The sequence below is a fragment of the Lepisosteus oculatus genome, chromosome 11 (genome assembly GCF_040954835.1).
Source record: "Lepisosteus oculatus isolate fLepOcu1 chromosome 11, fLepOcu1.hap2, whole genome shotgun sequence".
NCBI lineage: Eukaryota > Metazoa > Chordata > Actinopteri > Semionotiformes > Lepisosteidae > Lepisosteus > Lepisosteus oculatus.
In genome coordinates, this window is record NC_090706.1 from 27,792,241 (window position 1) to 27,813,166 (window position 20,926).

Below are 20,926 nucleotides of genomic sequence, written 5' to 3' on the forward strand. Positions count from 1 at the left end.
GGATTTCCGCCTACAGTCCAAAGAGATACCGGTAGGTTATTGGCTTCTGGGAAAATTTGATTGAGTCTGTGCCTTTGCGTGCCCTGCAGTGGTCTCTGGCGATACATCCAAGTATCCTACCTTGTGCCTGTTGTTTGCTGGGATAGGCTTTAGCTCCCCCGTGACCCAGTATTGGATAAAGTGGTTAGAAAATAGATAGATGGATAATGGTCAAGTGCAGTATATTATTTCTCATGGCATTTATGTGGGTTTGAAATGAGGTGTCCCTCTTTCTTAGGCATGGAAAAGTACTCAAGTCAGCAGACAGACATGACATCCTCTTTTAACGCAATAGAGCAAGGAACAGCTTGAAACACAACCTGGGATTAAAACCGCACAACTGGTGGATCTGTGACATAGAACAAGTCTCAAATGTGGAAGGGCACGGACACTGTTAAAAGAAAGCAGTAAAAACACAAACGGCAATATCGTTTCTAACATTTATTTTCGTATTAAAAACAATAATGGAATTAGACTATCATGGTTACAAGCAACTGTGGTACCAACTCCGGGCTGATACAATGCGGTGAAATTAAAAAAAAAAAGAATAAAGAAAGAGAAAACCAAGAGGCACAATTACGCATATAAAGGATCCTTTAAAAAAATCGATTAAGATCGAACTCAGTCTAATTTACTTCTGTACATATACATGGTGTTTGTTATCCAGTGATTTTTCTCTAATAATGATAACTGTGCCTCGAGAAAAAAAAACAGCACAACAATTAAACAACATAAACATAACAACTGTTTAGATATTGTGTTCAACAGGCATATATGTGAGCTACAGATATAGACATGACTAGTAGGATCAAGTTATTGTTAGTTTCAGCAGGATACACAACTGCAGATTTGCTTAAAATGTCACCAAAGTTCTATTACAGAGCATTTAGCAATGAAGTACAGCCTTCCTAATGAGATACAAAGTTACACCTGGGAAGTACACACAACAGTACTACCTATTAACAAACCCCATGCTATTCATCTAGGAGTGACGTACCATACAACGTTAAAAGCGTCTGTGTGAGGGCATGGTTCGTTTTATTTTTAAAAAGGACATTACTTAAATTGCCTGTCTTAAAATGTTGTATGGAATTAAGTTTAGCCTTTTTGTGACATTTGGTTTTACTTTCATTGTATTCTTAAATATCAGTCTTTCCTTTGTTCAAAGTTTGGAAGGAAATGTAATTCATTGCCGGGTACAGAAATACAATGTCATGTATTGTGAGGAGTTTTTATTTCAGTTTCATGTATGGTGGTCCCTGTACAATGTCACTGGTGTCAGGTACTGAGAGGTCAGAGATGACACTTTACTGATAAGCAGATGTGTGCCAAACAACAAGAGTGACCCAAACGGACGTCATCAGATTAAGCACAGTACAAAACCAGCTGTCTGAGCTCTTCAGTGTAACGTGTCTTTATTAAACCCTCATTAAAAGGCTAAATTCATATGACATCATCTTACAACAAGCTGCTTAAGGTCTTACACATCTACCACCATGCTAATGCTTTATGAACTTCACAGCTTGAAATCCTACTTTCTGTGAAGATGCTCATCAAGAAAGCTGCTGAGCAACACTTTTCTGGGGATATTCATGACTTCTCATATTCACTGATTTACTGATGTGGCGCTGCTTGCACTTTCACATCAAAGTAAAGTGAAAACCTTTTAATCTAGTACATTTACTCTGAAAGAAGCCCTTTGCATTTTAATCGGATTTAACTTTTCATTTCCGTAGCTGTGCTCATGACAAGATAGTTTATACGTCAGAACACTACTAAAAATGTTCAAAATGTCAGTTCAGGTCACGGTTTTGGGTTTCGCGGTCTGATAAATCGATGCTGACTGTTTCAATAGAGGTTTCTGTACACCTCCCAACACTTCTACAGCAGAAAATGTGAAAAGACAGACCATGCATGTCTGGAACCAAAAGGGTTGCTTAAGAAGCATTTACAGATTCAATCGGAAGTCAACAGGCCTACCCTGTTTTGTGTCGTTTACCATTTGAACCTTTATTGTTCACTGGTGAACAGCTGCAAAAGGCCAGGTGCTTTTGTATTTAAAATTGAACTGTAGACAGCAAATGATACGGAAACGTATTTACTGAAAGTCAAATGCAGAGTCAGTAGGCACATATATATGTTAATTTTTGAAGGGACACAAAATGAAAGGTTTAGCCTTGTCCTTCCTTTTGATACGTTTAAAAGCATCTGTAAATTAGGACTTCATTTCAACATCCCTGCTTGTCCCAGTCCCACATCCCCTTACTAACATTCCTTTTGGAAAGTAGAACACAAGTTTTTGTTTTTTGCTTGATTTAGGAAAGAAAGAGGGGGAACAAAAGAAAACTAGAGAAAAGAAAGTGGTAGAGGAATTCAAAAGGCAAAACGTTTAATCTAAATTCAAACTTGTGCAATAAATTACAGATTTAGACCATAAATACAAAAGAAATACAAAATATCAGTTTTACAGAAATAAAATAAGTTAACCACAGAACATACAGAAATCGTGAATGAGGAAAAAAATGCTTAAATTATTGTGAATCAAAATTTCAGCACTCTTTGGATTGCTTTACCCATTGTTAAACTGGACATATCTTTGCTATTTTTAGTTTGATTTGTATCAATCCTCTCACGGAAGACTACATTCTGCTGGAGGGTCAACTTTTAGTGAAAACTGTACCTGAAACAGACCAAGTACAGATTTCAACAGAAAGCCACCACACTCCTTCAAAACTGTCCAAAATTCTTGGCATGATGGGCTAACTCAGCTTAATCACAAAATCAGATATTTATGTCAAACATTTAACAATCAAATAAGAAAACTTGAACATTTTTCTCTCTTAAGTAAGGCACCTGTTAAAGCAGGCATTAATTTGTTGTATTAAAAATAGGTTTGAATTGTGAAACCCACTGCAATGCAGTGGATATATTCTGGTAAATTGTGTTTGTACTTTTAATTTGAATTAGTGGATTTAGAAATACAATGCATACGGACTCATATTGATTTAATAAAAAAATAAATGGCCTTCTCCTTGTGCTGGCAGAAATCAGATATCCCATCTTTAATCCTTCTATATTCGTTGAATGTGCATTCTGTAACTTACATCTCCTGAAATATACTGAGTGCCATTAAAAATGCAACAAATGGTATTGGTCACGATATTAATTTATTGTATTTTTAATGCCACTCTATATAACACACCTACTCAGAATTAAGGGCACATGGACTGGGGGTCAAGGCTAATACATTCTTAGAGTTCAGAAAAAACTTTCTATCAGGAGGACCTGCTTTCAAAGCCACTGCTATAGAAAAAGCTCACAAGACCTGTCTGATTTTGAGAACAAATTCTGTCTTCGTGTATCTCTTAAGGCAAACTGACACCTCTGACAGATGAGATACAAAGGACAAAAAATGACAGAGGTGACACTACATCGTAAGTACTATCACACGATTCCTGTAACAAGAGCGGTTCAATCTGGGAAGTGTATGTAATTTTAAAATGGATAAAACGTTTAATGCAGAATCCACATTTTTGAGTCCATATGTTCACAAATGCCCCTCACCCCCCAAAATACAGCTACAGCATTCCTCTGGTTAAAAAAGCTTTTGAAGCAGAAGTTTACTGAACATCATTAAGACATTTTGCAAGCATGTATTATGAGACTGCTATCTACTGAAAAAAAACCATCCAACAAATTTGAGTTGCCTTCAGTTCTCAATAAACACACTAAAGTCTAGTCAGACCTGCCAAAGTCTCTTGACCTTGCTGGTCATTTGCAGAATTGACCAAACTAATATCCATAGGACTAGGTTTGATGTCTGTAAAGCAAACAGGTAAAAGCTCCTGTTTCCTACACATGGAAAGTTAAAAACTAAAGCAATGTACTGCCTTACTCACAAGAGTAAAATCTGCATAGTGCACCTTCAACAGTAGACTATTTATTGTCAGCATTATTATCATATACACTACAAACTGGACAATGTACTGTAAGCATGCCAAAAGTACAAAATAAGAATTAAAAAAAAAATAAACACATACACTTCTCCTGTTTTCTCTGTTAAGGATGTATTTTTTTTGACAAAATTAGAATATATATTTATATGTTTCTTAAGGTCAATAGAGGAAGCAGAAATAGAAGGTACTGGCATTGAATTAACAACCATTTTCTAAACTGCTTAAATGCCACAGAGTCCCCTGGTTAAAATGTAAAGCTGCACAGCTTGCGTTCATCATGTTAAACGTGAAAACCCGCAAGAACACTTTACTGGTGCTGGAAAAATAGCAATAATTATACTGCCATACAGCCCATGGGAAAAATATTTGACAAATGCTTTAATGAAATCAAATTCGTTTTCGTTAACACTTGACAAATACATCGTATTTTGTTTTTACAAAATTGTAATTGCTTTATCATTTCAAACAGGCCGGACTGCATCGGTTGTCAGTGCAGCCTGTGTAAGTAGCCAAAGCAAAACTATTTTATACGTAAACTTGTGAATGGAAATGAGGTTGTGGAGGCAAAGAGCTTCTGATTGTTTCCCTCCCTTACAAACCTCCGTTACATACAGTACAAAGATTGTTTTTTATTTAGCTTAAACCATTCACAAGACAGAGCTTCCTTAAAATACTCCTGGACACATTGTACTTTTTTTTTCTTTCTCAATAAAATGAAATAAAATAAGAAATTAAAAACAGTCAATAACATGGAGACGTCCAAAACAGACGTGTCTACACTGTACATCAACCTGAAGAGAACCCCAAGCAGACTTGATTTCCATAGGAAAACTCTACTGAAGGCAAAAGACTTATGACGTCCAAGTCACTGGAACATAACCTTGTAATAAAAGGTCGGCTGCCCACTTCTCTAGACTTCTCTCCTAAGCTGTCCTGCCAGTATTATTGAAGTCAAGTATCGTCGCAGCGTTCAGACTAGACCAGGTTTAGCAGCAAATGGAAGGAATATACAAAAGAAAAAAAAATGCTAGACTTTTTTCTTTACTCTTTTTTCAACAAAGTGCTTTCTTCTTTTTTTTTCCAAATAGATTTAACGCATTATATAAACTCAACATTTAAAAAGGTAAATCTCAGCTTATTTTATTTACAAAGTGAAACACTGAAATAAAGACAAACTTATGGACGGTGTAGACTACGCTATCTAGATTACACAGAAGAAAAAGAAGAAAGTATTGTGCATGCTTAAATAGAATTCTGGTTTCTAACAAAAGGCACCCCTGCTCACCCATCTCTCCCTTCTTAAATGACACATCACTTTTGTGCAAAATTAAATTTTTAGCAAAAAAAGAAAACAAGAGCTTCCAAAAGAGCTTATGCTATATGGAAATGAATCTGACTCTAATCAGTTATTACACAGAATTAGCTTTTTCAACTGTAAGCAGGAAGAGCAAAGGACCGAGCCAACAGCATTAGAGAAAAACAGTGAAATAAAGAAAACAGTACTAAACACAGTCCAATGTGTATGTTCCCTTTCAACACCAAGGCAAATGCCATGCTTGTTCTAAGACCATCTGCGCTTTGCATTCAATGCATAGTCATTATTGTTTCTTTACAATTAGAAGCTGTAGACAACACAGTGGTGTGGTGGTCAGGACAGCTCTGGGCTCATTAATCCCAAACTGGAGCACCTCCTGTTTGGAGCTTGGATGTTCCGCCATGTTCCTGACTGGTGAGGCCAGGTTCTCTGGATTCCTCCTAACATTCAACAACCTGCTGGCGAGGTTAAATCACGTTTCTAGATCGTCCTTGTGTGCTGCAATGGTGTCCTCAACTTTTGGGAACATGCTCCAGGTTGTTATGATCCTAATACTGTAGGTGGCATTCTGATCACGGATTGACACAGCTGGGAATTGTTAGTGAGAATGTCACCTGCAACTTCTCCTTACTTTGACAAGTAAGCAAGACTACACTGACCGCAGCTCAAAAAGAAACAAAAAATCAAATTCACGGTTGCTGAATCCTACTATAGCAGAGCCCCTAGTTCTCTAGTTAGCTCTCAGACATAAGTCTACAGTTAGTTTGCATTATGCTGAAAGGCTGAAATTCTCCTAACAAAATGGGATTTTTAAAACTTTTTTTGTCCTGGTTTGCGATTCCATTCATTTTGCTTTGTAGGTGCCCGAGTAAAATATGTTCTGGGTAAGGGGAAAAAATGGTTTCCAATATCAAGATTTGTTTCCTGCACTGGGTAAGAAACAATTTCCTTGGCATTGCTATCAGAATGGATCAGCACGTTTTAGTCATTATGTCTGCTAAACCTCCCGTGCAGGCTGGTGCACCTGTGTGCGGCCTGGATAAAATAATAATTCTAGCAGACGATTACCCCTGTCAACAACAGCTAGTTGGATTTAAAAAAAAAAAAACAGATTTTATGGAAATGAATGGAGATCCCACAGTTTACTGGTGACAACAGTGCAGCTCACCCTCACAAGAGTGCAAGGTAGTTGCAGAGGTGTTTTTAGATAATGAAGTAATGTTAAGAAAAATAAAAACAGGACTGGACAATACAATGTATAGCCACACCCCTGAGAATTAATACAACAGCCCTCAACCCACTTCAATAAGTACAGATGTCATACAAATAATATATATATACACATATATAAAACTGTACATGAAGCAACCTTCTTTTCAAATTTTTACTTCCCTAGCTGTGGGTTTCCCACATCAAAAAGTGCATTTTGGTGCTCATTCAGTATTAAGACGGATCAGTCAATCCTACAGGTAAATCTATATTTCTGAAAGACCGAAGAAACCAGAATAATATTTAACCCATGCCGTTAATCTTAACTCCCTCTAGGAAACTATAGCAATTTATGGTTTTTATTACCAAAACACAGAAGATAACCTCAGGTTACTATACAGTGCAAACACATAGCAAAAGCTTTACTTTATCTTTAAATAGATTTTAAATGGAATAATCTGCAACATCAACAAAAAGGTAAAGCCTATCTGTACAAAAATATATAAAATCGAGATTTTTTTACTTTTTAAACCTTTGAATATGAAGTATACAGATCTTTAGAAATTTATCATGCTCAACAATACATTAATTGAAAAAGTGGCAACTTAGGAATAGGTATTATATATATATTTCTTCTTCTTCTCTTACATATATAAACTATACAAATACTATACCTTTTGGTTATTTCTGGTAATATTTTACAAACATGCTAAATAAAATTATACATTTAAATGCTTCATATTTCCGACGTTCTTATTACTTTCCTTAAAAAAGGCAGTAGAATACACACTGCAGAAATCTACTTAAGGAAAAAACTCGAAACTTCCTAAATCATTTTATCTACTTGAGAAGCCAACAAGAGGAACAGCAAACTTATGTAAAGTGTGTATGAATGCTCCTTCTGTAGATAATTGGACCCAAGCAAAAAATTCACAGTTCGTAGAATATCCCTGACCCTACTGCGTTTCCTACATTCAATACGGTGTCAGGTAAGCTGTGCAAAACCTTACTTCAACTGGCTATTCGCCATGTTTGTTGCATTCGTCTTTGGTACAAAAAACAATCAAAATATAGTGTGCAAATAGTTCTTTTTTTTTCCCGGTCTAGTACCGAAAACCAAAAAATGTTTTTTTTTATTTTTCAGAGCCTTCCTATGATACAAAGCACAGACTCTGTGGCATATATCTACATTTTTCCACATGTTCCTATGTACATTCAAAATAGTTTAAAGAGCTAAAATACATTACAAATCCACAAGTCACCCACTATACATCTTTCTGACGCTTTCCTTTTTAAGAAGCATACTTTTTCCAACCTCAGGGATTTTTTTATATATATCGCATCTTAAATACAAGGCACAATGAATATTACTTTGTACAAACACATGAAGTTACATATTACTATTTATATTAACTTAGGAATTTCAAATTCTTTTTCTCCTCTACACTGGCAGAGCTCACAACTGTGAAGTGATCAGAACCAAAGCATATGGAAGAGAATGTCTGTCATTACCACCTTGCTTACACACCTATGCATTACCACACACACAGAGCAATGGGATCCATCACCCCTTCCCAGCCTCCAGGCCTTTGGAAACTGCGCTACGCTAGCAAAGAAAGGGGATAATGGAATCTTACAGCACCAGAACTCTCTGGGAAGAATCAGAGCACATTAAACTCTACTCCAGATAACTCCAGAACATCCCAACATTTTCCTTTTCAATACGCATTGCACACCCTGCATCCACATTAAGCTGATCTCAACCAGCTATAAAAATTGATGCTCCTTCTATATGCACAAAGTGCATTTCTTGAGCATGGAGAGCTTTTGGTTTTTTTAATGGTTGTTAAATTGGGCGTTGCCGCAGTAGTTCTGTTAATACCACAGTAAACGCCTATACTAATCGCTGCTGATTGCCTGTTTGTTGTTGTTTGGTGGTATAAACTAGCAGCAGGTATTTTTCCTGTTCTCCTTGCCTACTGGTGTTGGAACATGTGACCGGTGGAACCTAGATGGCATTTGCTAGCCACGTTCACAGATGGCAGGTGTAAAACACAAATTATGCAGAGATCCTGTATGCTGTATTGTTGATTTGTTCACTTCAGAATATATAAATATCAATATAGTAAGCCTGTAGATGTGTTCCTTGATGGAAATTAACATGCAAAACGTAACGGTGTTACAGTGTGTGACACAAAAGGTGTGGACGTTTCTGCCTGATCTGGGCTTTCCTCCCTGCCCTGTACAGGCTGGCTACACCTTAGACGTTGGCACGCGGAGCCCCACGAGGCCTCCTGTGGGGTCCCCCCCAGCTGTGTTCTCCAGGATCTGGTTCACAAACTCGGACGTCTGGCCGGCGACAGGAGACCTCACTGGGAAAGTTAAAGTACTGGTTACGATGACAGCGCAGGATTAAATACATTAAGACAAAACACATTAAGGTCTTAAAAGGAGAGGATCTTTGCACCTGTAAAAGAACATAAGCTGTATTCACTAGGTGAAGAACACCTTGTAGGCCTTTAATATTACATCCAAGATGTCGCTGTACTGTACTAATATTCAGGTGCACTAGAAATAAAAGCTTTTTTTAAGCTACAACTGCAATGCAAAAAGCAACAGATGATAATTGAAAAGATTGATTTTGTACTCCAACAGGGCCTATTCTGCCAGCACACCAACAGATTTCTTACCAAGAGTTTCTTTGATGAGTCTGTCTAGTTTTTCACTCATGCTTGTTCCCTTGTCCTCTTTCAGGCTCTGCACCCTGTTGACAATCTCTTCTTTAATGGCGTTAATCACAAAGAGGAGACGATCTGTTTCCGAGAACAAAAAAAAAAAGAAAAGTTTATCGTTTGCCCTTTTCTGTTTCTGATTAGCTTGATATTTGCCTAGCTGTGTCCCTGCTCCACATAAACATCTTCAGATTTTAAAAAAGTAATTATATCTCAGAAATAAACAGGAACAGGAAACAGTTGCGTTAATGCTAGTGTTATTTTTGCAGTGACCTTAAAAACAAATATAAGGCAATGACATTTGAAATACACACATAATGTGCACAGTTCTGCACATAAGGTCTTAAAATAAATTAAGTCCATAAAATAATTTATTTCTCCTTACCATATTCTGTATTGAGACCCCAAAGCTTGACTTTATTGGCCTCATATTGTGCCTTCTTCTTCAGTCGGCATGCCCTAAAGGAGATTAGAAATGATAATTTAGTTAATAAGGTAGCAGGCTAGGGGTCACTATCCATAATTAGTTAACCACTATTCCTCAAAACATAAACCACTTTTGACTGGTTAGTAAATAACTGTTACACTAACAGGTTACTGTAACTAAACAGAGAGGGCCGAAAGACAGCTGTTAAGATAAACCGATAAATGAGGAGAAGCCAACTGGGGTCCTCTGATATCATGATCAACCCTGATTCCCCTTTCCAACCTGCAGCCTCTCCCTTCCTTCTGCGCTTCGCCTTCGGAACACAAGGCAAGCTAGCATCAGCAGACACTAATACCGCGTGCATCGGTGGATCCTGCTGATATCTGTACATGCCGCTATAAGCATCATCGTATGCTGCTGAATCTCAGCGACGACAATGAAAGTCTAAAGCAATCTGAGCAAGAGCTGCTCAACACAAGCACATCCAGCAGCTACACCTCCTGACTTTCCAAATGCGGATGGGGGAGCACCGAACGACAGGAGATGGTACCTGGAGGCCAGCTTGTTCTTCTCCTTGCGGGACCGAGGCCTGGCCGTCAGCGGCAGCTCGCTCACGGGGGTCAGGTCACTGATCACCTTGTTGAGCTTGCGAAGCTCGTTCCCAATCTGCAGCAGCTTCCTGGGGTTAGGAGTGAGGTCCTCCACGTCGGTGCGACGGGACTTCTTCACCGTGTACTTTCCTGTTTGCACGACAAGAGCAGCGAGGGCGGCATGAGCGCGGGAACTGTAGCGACCCGGGTCCCTCGTCAGGGCGCGCGGAGCACGGAGCCGATTCTCACCGTGGTGAAGGCCGTTCTTCTGGTACATGTTGCTGGGGAGCGTGTCCCTGTCCCACTCGGAGGGCTTCAGCATGCGCTCCTGCTTGGAAGGGGTGAGCTGCTCACTGTACTCCCAGAAGTACCTCCGTTTGCCCCTCTTCCTGGAGAAACCCGCTGTCACCCCCTTCACTTCCTCCACGGGGTCATTATCGCAGCCTGGAGAACAACAGGGCCTCCATCACGTCACACAGCCAAGCAAAGATCTCATTTTCAATGCTGGCAGTGAGGTAAGAATTTGTGGGCTGTAGTGAAATAGTGTTGCTATGCAGTGTAGGATAATTCACTATTCTACTTTTTGGAGTCAGCTGACAGATCAGTTAGGTCCCGCTAAAATGCCCTCATTTCGCTAACATGGTTTTCTGAAAGTCCTTTGTAGTGAGTTTTGAAAACTCTTTGTAAAGGGCTCCAAAGATCTGTTTTTAGTTGCTGGTTATCAGCCAGATTAAATTAGCCTTTAATTTACAAAGGAGAATTGTTTTGTTGTTTCAAGGGGGAAACAAAGGTTCACTCTATTTTGAGACCCTCAGGCTTTCTTCTGCCTGTGCTTTAGTGCTATCCACACAACCGGCATTCACTATCCCAGCTAAAGGAATGTTTTGCAAAATCTCTGTCCTGCAGGTAAATAGGTTTCTATCTGTCAAACAGAGATCATTTTTCAGATTGCTTTTTATTTTTGAGGTAACTCACTCAGGAAAAATAAATCACACCTCAAGATGGAATGCATTTGAAAGATGCCAAATATGCATAAACATTAGCTTGTAACTGAATAGCAATGCAGAAGTAAAGCAGAGTTTCAAGTTCATACCTTTAAAAAGGTACAATCACCAGAATATAACACACCTGATTTTTAAAAAGACAGTTGCCTCCTTTTTTAATTGCTATAGAAAGAACCCACAAAGTGCCGAGTAAGAATTGGCTGGCATTTCAGCAGGCAAAGTGATATATGTAATAGCTCCATTTTCCTTCTTTACTAAATAAAAAAGGAAAAAAATCAAATGGCAGAGACAGACATGCAATGCCATATATGGCACACCCAGATGGAAAAAATCTGGCCCAATTTAGGGAATCCATTCAGCATGACTGTGTGAACACAGCTAATTTCACACAGTGTGTTATTCGAGAGCTATAAGCAACAGAATACGAGAAGTACATTTACATTTATTCTGCGTATTTTAGAGATCATTAAATACAGCCAAAAATACCCAATAGAACAATGCATGAAAACAATTTTAAATCTTAGCTTTCTGTATGGCTCAGATCAGTCTGAAAAATTGCCATTCTCTGCTAAGTCTAACAACGGTCAAATAGCCAAATGACTCAATCATCCATTCCATTATCTCTGCCGGACAGACGGTTGTTCTTTGTATAAGTCTTCCTCTACCAACAGAAAAAAAGTTCTATCATAAGCTAAACATTCCCACACTTGGCAGACTCCAATCATTCTCTTTAAACTAAAATGTTTAACGAATCAAGACACTTAAAACTAATGGTAAAGCTGATATTCCAGAGAGATAGCTACATACAGCTTTTGTTATTTTAAAATCGCTGGCAAGAGAGGCATACAACTTCAAGTTATTTCTTTATCTCCAGTTCCATCATTTGTTTTAAGTAGAGAAGCATAGAACAGAAAAAAAAGGAACTATAAATGTTATCTTGTGACTTAAAAAGTTACATTAGAATTAAAGTATTTGCCAAATCAATTGTGCATCTCAACTTTTGGATGCATTTGTTTTTCTATTTTTAAATAACCTTGCAAATTAAAAAATAAATAAAATCCTGCCCTCTCTACAAAAAAGCAACTTCAACAGTTTTTGCATAAATAAGTATTACCAACACAAACAACACAGATTATAGATTCCAGTCCATCAAATTATTCCATGAATGATCTAGCTATGATATGCTGTTTCCATAGGACTGCTTTACTATATTAAACAGATGATAATGTGTCAATAAATTCTTCTTGCTGAGGGCACAGTGGTACTGACTCTCTTGTATTTTAATTTTGCTTAGTCATATTAGAATTTGTCCTTTTCACAAAGTACTCTGAGAAGAGGCACAGCACAAAAAGCTACAAATTTAGTTAAAAGGTAATTAGTTGATTAAAATGCAGAGTCTCTACCTGGCTCAGAGAAGGTATCACTCATGTCATCATCTTTATCATCTTCATAGTCTTCTTCCTCCTCCTCCTCCTCCTCTTCCTCCTCCTCATTCTCGGAGAGCTCATGTTCACTGCCGAAGCCTTCATCATGGTCCTCGTCCTCCAAATCCGGCTCGTCTGCTTCATCCTCATCTTCCTCCTCCTCCATCTCCGGCTCCACTCTCGCTGGTGGTTTGACCTCTGTGACAAACAGCGAATAGTTGTGCTCTTCCTCTTTCTTCTGTGAGGGCTCAGGCCCCAGAGTGCTGACTGGGTACAGCTCCTGACTTCCTCCAGGCACAGGAAACAGTTCACGAGAAGTCCCTTGGGAGCTACCATTCTCTGGAATGGGGGCCACCTCCACCTTGGGCTTTTCCACTTTCTTCTCCCTTGCAATGGTAGTGGATGACACCACTGAAGCAGTAACAGCGATAGTGACTGCAGCACGGTTCTCGACAAATGAGGACTCAAGGGTTATGTTTGCCTGCGAGGGAGCTGCGTCCATTATTGGTCTGCGCGGAGCCGCGTTAATCCTGACCTTCGCTTTCCGGACGTAGTCCTTGGAGTCCGAGGGAAAGGATATCATCTTGGAGCTCTGTGTCTGAGTCTTGGAGATGGTCTCCGTGCTGGAAGGCACAGGCCTGGTGGCCTTCTGGGAGCCATCCGCGTAATCTGGCAGCAGGTTCCTCACCGAGGTCGAACTCGAGGCCGTCAAGCGGCAAGGGGTTTTCTTCGCATTAACGGAAGGATTGAGAGTGTGTGGCTTCTGGCTCACAAGTAGGTCAGGGTGGTAGAGGGGGTCGCACACGGGCTGCGAATCTTCGCTGTTCAGCTGTGCCAAGGTGGGCGTCTTCCCAATCACCTCCTCATCCTGGTAGGGGCTGGAGAAATCATCCAACCCCAAGAAATCCACCTCTTTCGTCCCCCAGATGTCACAGCTGGTGAGCTTAGTATACTTGGTTAAGTCCTCCCAGTACGTATCCCACTGCTCAAAGTTCGAGCTGTAAATAGGATCGCTGTCCAGGACCTCTGCAAGGTGGTCCATGCCCTCAATCTCTTTGCAGTCACCCACGGTAAAGATGTCACCTCTTGGACTTTGCCTGCAAGTCATGTCTCTGTCCTTGAGAGGCAAAAGAAAATATTCCATTTGTATCAGTCAGGCATAAATAATAAAACAAGGCTATAACTGACAATAGTGAAGCATTTACATTCAGGAGGAGGCTTTTTGTTCTCAGAGATTATCCAAATACCTCATCAAATGGTATCTTTAAAGTGGAAAAGAATGTAAACTTAAATGCCTACTCGTTCACTATATTTACCATACGGAATAAATATTATACATGATACTGTTTGTGGTTTTGTTCTTATATACTGATGTAAAAAAGAAACCACTCTTTGTGGTTTTGTTCTTATATACTGATGTACAATAGAAACCACTCTTAAATCTAATAGATTTATTCAAATTCTTTAAAGATCAATATCAAATAATCAGAGTAAATGGAAATTAGAGCTTAAAGACTCATTGCAAGCCTTAAGTATGAAATGCAACAGACTGTTAAGATGGAAACATTACAAAGTGAACATAGTATAGGACCTTACTGACCATAACACAATCCTGGTAGCACTAACAGTAGTGGCGATAAACAGAAAAGGCATACAGCACCTTTTGATGCTGAAGCAGATCTAAAACAAAGTGTGACAGATTTATACAAAGCTCAGCAACACAATAAAAATCAAAAGACGAAAATGATTTATATTAAAAAGATACTCCATTAAGGAAATGTTAATATGATTTATGACTGCTTTTTTGAAAATAAATGTGATTCAAATGGATAAATTCCATTTGAATTTAAATCTCTAATAAAAGGGAGTAAAAAGTTCCAAAGTCTGGAGGCATTTTAACAAGAAGCAGCCTCTCCCTTCCTTTTGCGTTTCACCCTTGGAACACAGGGCAAGCCAGCATCAGCAGACACTAATGTACACTCTGGCCAATATAAAGTGAGCATTTTGGTTCGATAATCTGGTGTCACGCCATTCAGTGCTTTAACCTGATAATACTCAAGAGCTGCATCACTGAAGGTTAATAAGATATGCTTTTTTTCTCTACGTTCAGGAGAAAAGGAACAAAAACCCCAGCTGACTTCAAATAGCCCTTCACAAACTCAAAACTGTTACTGTAGTTCATTTATTCCTTCACTATTTTCTAAACAAAGTTGGATTCGTGAGAAGATTTCAAGAAACACTGGCTGAAGTTGCAAACAAACTCAAACTCTTTGATTAATGTACAAGAAAATACAGTAGTCAAACTGCTATTACTGCAAACAAACTGCTATTTGTTCTCTTGATCCAAAACCATCAAGACTTCTGAGGGTGGTGTTCAGCAATGTGTGTAATGATATTCTTGCTTCAGTAAATAGTACTCTGTCACTCCAGATGCTTTTAAAACCACCGATCTTAAGACCCTGCTCAAAAAATATCGCTTAGGTCTTTTGTAGGGAACTTCAGACTTATTTTATAACTTCCATTTTTATTTAAGGTTCTGTGAAGGTATCATTCAGACACATAAGGTTCTGCTGATGGTAATAACATCTTGGAAAAATTTGAAACAGGTTTTCATTTTGTTTCAGTGTGCATTGTAGTGATTTGGCGTAAAGTAGTAAAATGACCTACTTATGAGGTTAATTTACTAATTGCGTATCTGTTTTGATCCTTGTAAAATTAACCATTGCTTTTAATATCATGAACAAAGACATTTTGACATCTTAATTAATAATCTTAGAGAAATGGTCAGACTTTCAGGACATGTTCATACATGTTAGCTTACATTTATCAAACAGGCAATATTTTGTCACGTTTAGTGAATCTGCATCTGGACTGGTAAAGAATAACATGCGGTGTTCTGCAGGGCCCTGTCTTAGGCTCTTTATTTTAAATTCCCATGATAGGCAAGCTTATTTGAAGGGAGGCACAGTAGTAAGCACTGCTGCCTCGCAGTGCAATTCCAGACTTGGGGGGCTATCTGTGTGCAGTTTGTATGTTCCCCTCACCATTTCACTTGGTCCTCCAGTTTCCTCCCATAGTTCAAAGACATACTATAGGTCAATTGGCTTTTGAGAAAATTGGTCTTGGGTAAGTGCGTGTGTGTACCCTGCGATGGGCGTCCCGTCCTGGCTGTGTTTCTGGGATAGGCTTCAACTCCCCAGCAACCCTGAATTGGATGAAGCCGTTTGAAAATGGATGGATATGAATTGAAACAGCTATGCAGATGTATCACAACCATATCCTCAAAAGGGAGCTCTATTGGTACTGGAGTATAAACTTAATAGGGGATATTAGGAGCTGGATTTCTGCACTTGCTTTGCAGTTCAATCAAGCTATACTCAGCAACAAAGAGAACTGACAGAATTAGATTTGTTGTTTTTTTACCTTGTGTTAAATTGGAAGTGAATCTGGACATAGTCTTTGATTCTTAACAGTGCATTGAATCATACATGAAAGACATGTATACTAAACTATTCCTTTTATTATTCCTTATATTATTATCTGCATCCCACTGCTAAAATTAGATCATTTGTTGAGAAAATACTTGCTGCTTCTATAATATTATTTGCTGGTCTTGCAAGTAATGCTAAATCCTTGCAGCTCATGCAGAATTCAGCCTCTAGGATGATGTGAAAGACAAAAGCAGGGCACATATCCTGTGTTTGCATAGCTTCTTTGAATGCCAGTACTTTGTGGAATTGATTATAAAATTCTTGTACTTTTATTTAAAAGTGTCATAATGTACTAAAATTCTGTCCTTCTAAGTTTACTCTGTCTTCTGAAATCTCTTTGCAATCAACAGATGGCACAGTACAATTTAAATAGTCTAAACTATTTCTGTTTGGACTATTAACTACTGTATATCAATATCAAGAATGTATTCTTAATGGTGATTATAGCTATCAACTAACTCATCTTTACTAATTCACATATTTCTTGTGAGCAGAACAAGGATTAACACTTTCTTGTAACAGTATGTACCAAATCCCTTTAAGAAATGGTAATGGTAACTGGTAACACTCTAGGTGTGCAGATCTGATCAGCCTGGGGCCGATTCCTATGGGACATTCCACCACTTTTCCAGGGGGGATGCAGCCAGATGGTGAATTCTGATGTGCTGCAGCCACCTCTTAGTGACAGAACTGGTGAGGTAGTTACTATCTTGGTCAGGAGGAAATGGAAGCTACAGAAAGACTGATGTTGTCTGGTTGCAGTTGTGCCTTTGTAGTCCTGGCACTGCATGGACGTGTATTGTCTAGCTCAGAAATCGCTGAATACAGGAATGGAAAAAATCTTGTCTCCAGAATTCCAAAGTGAGACATTGACATCAGAAAGACAAATCATAATATTCAGCTCACATTAACTTTATCGTAAGGCTTCCCTTGATCCACCACAAAGGAATTCTTGGGTTTAACAAGAAAGACTCCTCCCTCACATCTATAACCACAATGGCTGGTCTGAAGCCAGCAAATGTCAGCATAATGTTCATATCTCCATATAAAAGGGAATTTGTCACAATCAGCAAAGGTAAAAAGTAATTGATCGTTGAACAAAACACTCCATCATGCAATTGGATGCCATATCACTTGATGTATGGCCAACAGAAGATGGCAATGTGGTCTTCCAGCTGTCAACATTACCCTTGAAAAGCACAATTCAACTCAATGCAGCCTCCACCAGCACGCTATTTAACGTGTCAATAACATTATGTTCATGTCCAATGAGGTGCTCATAGCTACCAAACTCACTTTATCACCATCTGAGGTTAAACTGGGGATATATAATATTTGACCACAGCAATGTGGAAGAGTAGTTATGGGCTCTGGACTCATTGAACAATTGTGGGCTTGAAGTACTCTTGAGTGAAGTGCCTCACCTGCATTGCTCCAGCAACATATACAGCTGTGTAGATGGGTACATATGTAAGTCATTTTGGATAGAAGTATCAGTCAAATAAATATACATTTTTAACACTGTATACATCTCACCTACATCATATATGGTACTACTACACGTTCAGGGTTCCAGAACACTTCAGGCATATGAAGCCAAAATGTCTCTTCTTCAGCTACCATTTCCTTTTCCCAGGATTTTCAACACAAATAACCTTCTTGCTGTTTTGATGTTTACCCATCTACATTTTGGAATGTGGAGATTTCACATCCCATTACTGATCTGTACACAAAGAGCAAAGGTTTTGCTTTTGTCTGACAATTAATGATGTGTTCACCATAAGGCTGGGTCTTTAAAATGTCCAATGGAAAGGAGAAGAAGCAGCAGACAAAAAACGAACAGAGAGCTGTAAACCCACTGTCTAAGCTAAAGACAAAGTAGGCAGCTGCCACAGCAATTTATCCTTCTTTCAAACACACATGGAATAACTGCCAGTATGATTCGTAAAAGACCTGCCTATGGCGGGTATCAGACACTGTCTAACCAAGAGGGGAAGCATCTCACTTACTAACTAGACAAAAAAATAACCAATGGTTCTGATCTTACCAGTTCGTACATAAAGTCAGGATCGGAGCTGCTTGCCAATAGGTCTGTGCTGGTCAGTGCCTGGTCAGCAAAAGTGTGGTTCTGAAAGGCATCCCCGAAAGGAGGATCCATTCCACTTATGCTTGGCTAGGAAAGGAAAATAAGGTCAGTTCTTAATTCATACATGGCTACATGATACAATCAAGAAACACAAAACTGAACTGGCTTCATTACTCTACTCTCCTCCCCACTGATACCTGATGTGTGGTGAGCGTTCTGGCGCACTATGGCTGCCGTCGCATCATCCAGGTGGATGCTGCACATTGGTGGTGGTGGAGGAGAGTCCCCATTACCTGTAAAGCGCTTTGAGTGGAGTGTCCAGAAAAGCGCTATATAAGTGTAAGCAATTATTGTTAATTATTATTATTATTTTTAAGGAAATCTTTTGTGAATATATATATAAAAAGTCAAATTTGTTCCACACTACCCAAGATGTACTTCATTAATCAACCCTGAAAGCAGGTTAACTAATATGCCGATGTATGACTTTGAGCAACTTTCAAGCTAAATGTGCACTGTTTTATGAGTATGGGCTCACCATCCCTACTTTTTTAACTTATCTGCTTCCGTGATCATCTCGACATAAGAACCTAGTGACACACTTATACACATGGAGCAACAGAAAGCAAGACTGTCAATATTTTCTTTTAGAAAAAGAAACGGGAGACCTTTCCCCATCTCAATAACCACCCAAGCTTTGAGCTGACGGTCCAATTAACCCCAGTGGTTGGAGCACATTTCCCCTACTCTTCCATCACCACTGCTGCAGAGGACAGCACATGCTTGAAACTCATTAATTTGAGCTTTTCTATTAAATACAAGCTGACAAAGAAACAAAAAAAATGGAGAGGAAATAAATGCTTCAGATGCTTTCGTATTTATTTGAGTTGGGTGCTTGGCAATCCAAGCTTGACATGGTATGCAGTCTGGAAGCCAGACGTCATTTCCATCCAAACCTCTGGCTAGTCTGCTGCCTCTGTTTTATTAGTCCACAGACTGCTCTACTTCATTCTGTCATTAATCCCTAAAATAACCCCTGAAAAATAGAAATCAACCCCTAATTCCTCTCTCTCATTGCCATTAAGCATTTTAGTTTAAGAGTACCCACAAATGTCTTTAATTTAATACGTTATTGCCTTGGTGACGTCCAATTTAATAAGAATTTCCATTCTATAAACTAAAAAAAACTAGAATATAAGCACTGCTTCTAGTATTACAATATCCTATGATATTGTATTCAGATTTTACAATTTCACTAGGTTTTGATACCTCCTGGTCAATGTCTTCAGACAAAACACGACACATACTGAATAAAATGCCCTCCAGATGTATTTATTCCCCTGATGAAACAGAAACCAGTGTACAACAGAAAGAGTTCTGGATTTCATAATGGGTCCTTCTTTAAACAACAAAAACTATTAAACTACAATCATAATTGCACTGCAGAGAGCCCTGTGTATTTGTCATATTTAATTGAATTTCACAAAACATAAGCGTCACCTTTATTCACACCTCTAAATATTCTTTCACATAAAATCCAACAAATATCTATGAAAGCATTTCTTATGAACAGCTCTTTGGAACTACTGTAGATCTTAAGGTCTCATATTTCCCTGGTGTGTAAAAAAAGGTAACACACGGACATCATTCAGAGAGCTTTCAGGAGTTGGGGGATAGCTATAAAGGAGCAAGTAATAGGTTAATTCCATGCTGAAAAGAGAAGAAAGTAAACACAATGTTGTGGCTTTGGAGCCTTCTTCAGGTTTTGCTTAAACCAGAAGAAGGCTCCACAGCCGAAAGGTTGTGTTTACTTTCTTCTCTTTTCAGCATGGAATTAACCTATTACTTGTTCCTTTGTAGCCTACGCATGCTGATGCAGCTACCCACCTGAACAGCTATAAAAGAATTTGCTTTCCACTGCAATGTCCATTATGAAAAAAATTGAGGCTACTATTATACTGGTAACTCCAACACATACCAGAACCTTTTGGCCAGACACCTGGTTCATTCATCCATGAAGTTCAAGCTGGGCCGAAAATTGCATTTTCAATAGCATGACAATAATCCAAATATCCAAATCAACAAAGAAATGGTTAACTGCTCACAAAATCAATGTTTTTGTCTGACCATCTCAACATCCAGACATCAATCCAACAAACATTTGTGGTTTGTTAAGTTAAGTTAAGAATTCACTAATCGATATGTGGGAAGGTTAAACGTTACCATTCGGAAGTTCCCAAACCTCACAGAACACTACAGGAGGTGCCTTATCAGGGCAACCCCTGCAACAGGAAGATTTACAAAACTCTCACTACAGAGGTGTGAAATAATGTGATCCTTGTGTTTTCTGTCTTTGCCCTGTGCAATGATATGAAGATTAAAGTATAACTTTACTTTCTTTCCATTTTATGATGTTTTCATTCCTATTTCATCAGGGGTATGAATAAATTGGAAGGCAGTGTGTGTTCCCAGCCAAATTAGCTTCTGACACCATTAAAAATAAGTGAATTTACTGTTTGTTATAAAATAACCTGAGGAAAAGCTTGTGTTCATACAAATTCGATACTGATCTGAAAACTATGCTAGTGTTCCAGCTGTAAAATTAAGCTAGCCTGGAAGATCAAATGAAAACCAAAATTGTAGATGAAAAGAT

The 20,926-nt window shown here is 38.7% G+C and overlaps 1 protein-coding gene across 2 annotated transcripts in view; it reads right to left on the reverse strand.

Moving 5' to 3' along the window:
• Positions 1–467: 467 nt before the first annotated feature.
• The window catches only part of crebrf (creb3 regulatory factor), a 38,504-nt gene continuing 18,045 nt past the window's right edge, over positions 468–20,926 (reverse strand). For both annotated transcript variants that reach the window (XM_015349390.2, XM_015349391.2), the window contains 7 exons: positions 18,235–18,360; positions 12,676–13,813; positions 10,518–10,712; positions 10,229–10,418; positions 9,637–9,710; positions 9,210–9,332; positions 468–8,891 (listed from right to left, as the gene is read on the reverse strand). In XM_015349390.2, the coding sequence (XP_015204876.2) occupies positions 8,773–8,891; positions 9,210–9,332; positions 9,637–9,710; positions 10,229–10,418; positions 10,518–10,712; positions 12,676–13,813; positions 18,235–18,360 (1,965 nt within the window). In that variant the 3' untranslated portion in view covers positions 468–8,772. The remainder of the gene's footprint in view (positions 8,892–9,209; positions 9,333–9,636; positions 9,711–10,228; positions 10,419–10,517; positions 10,713–12,675; positions 13,814–18,234; positions 18,361–20,926) is intronic.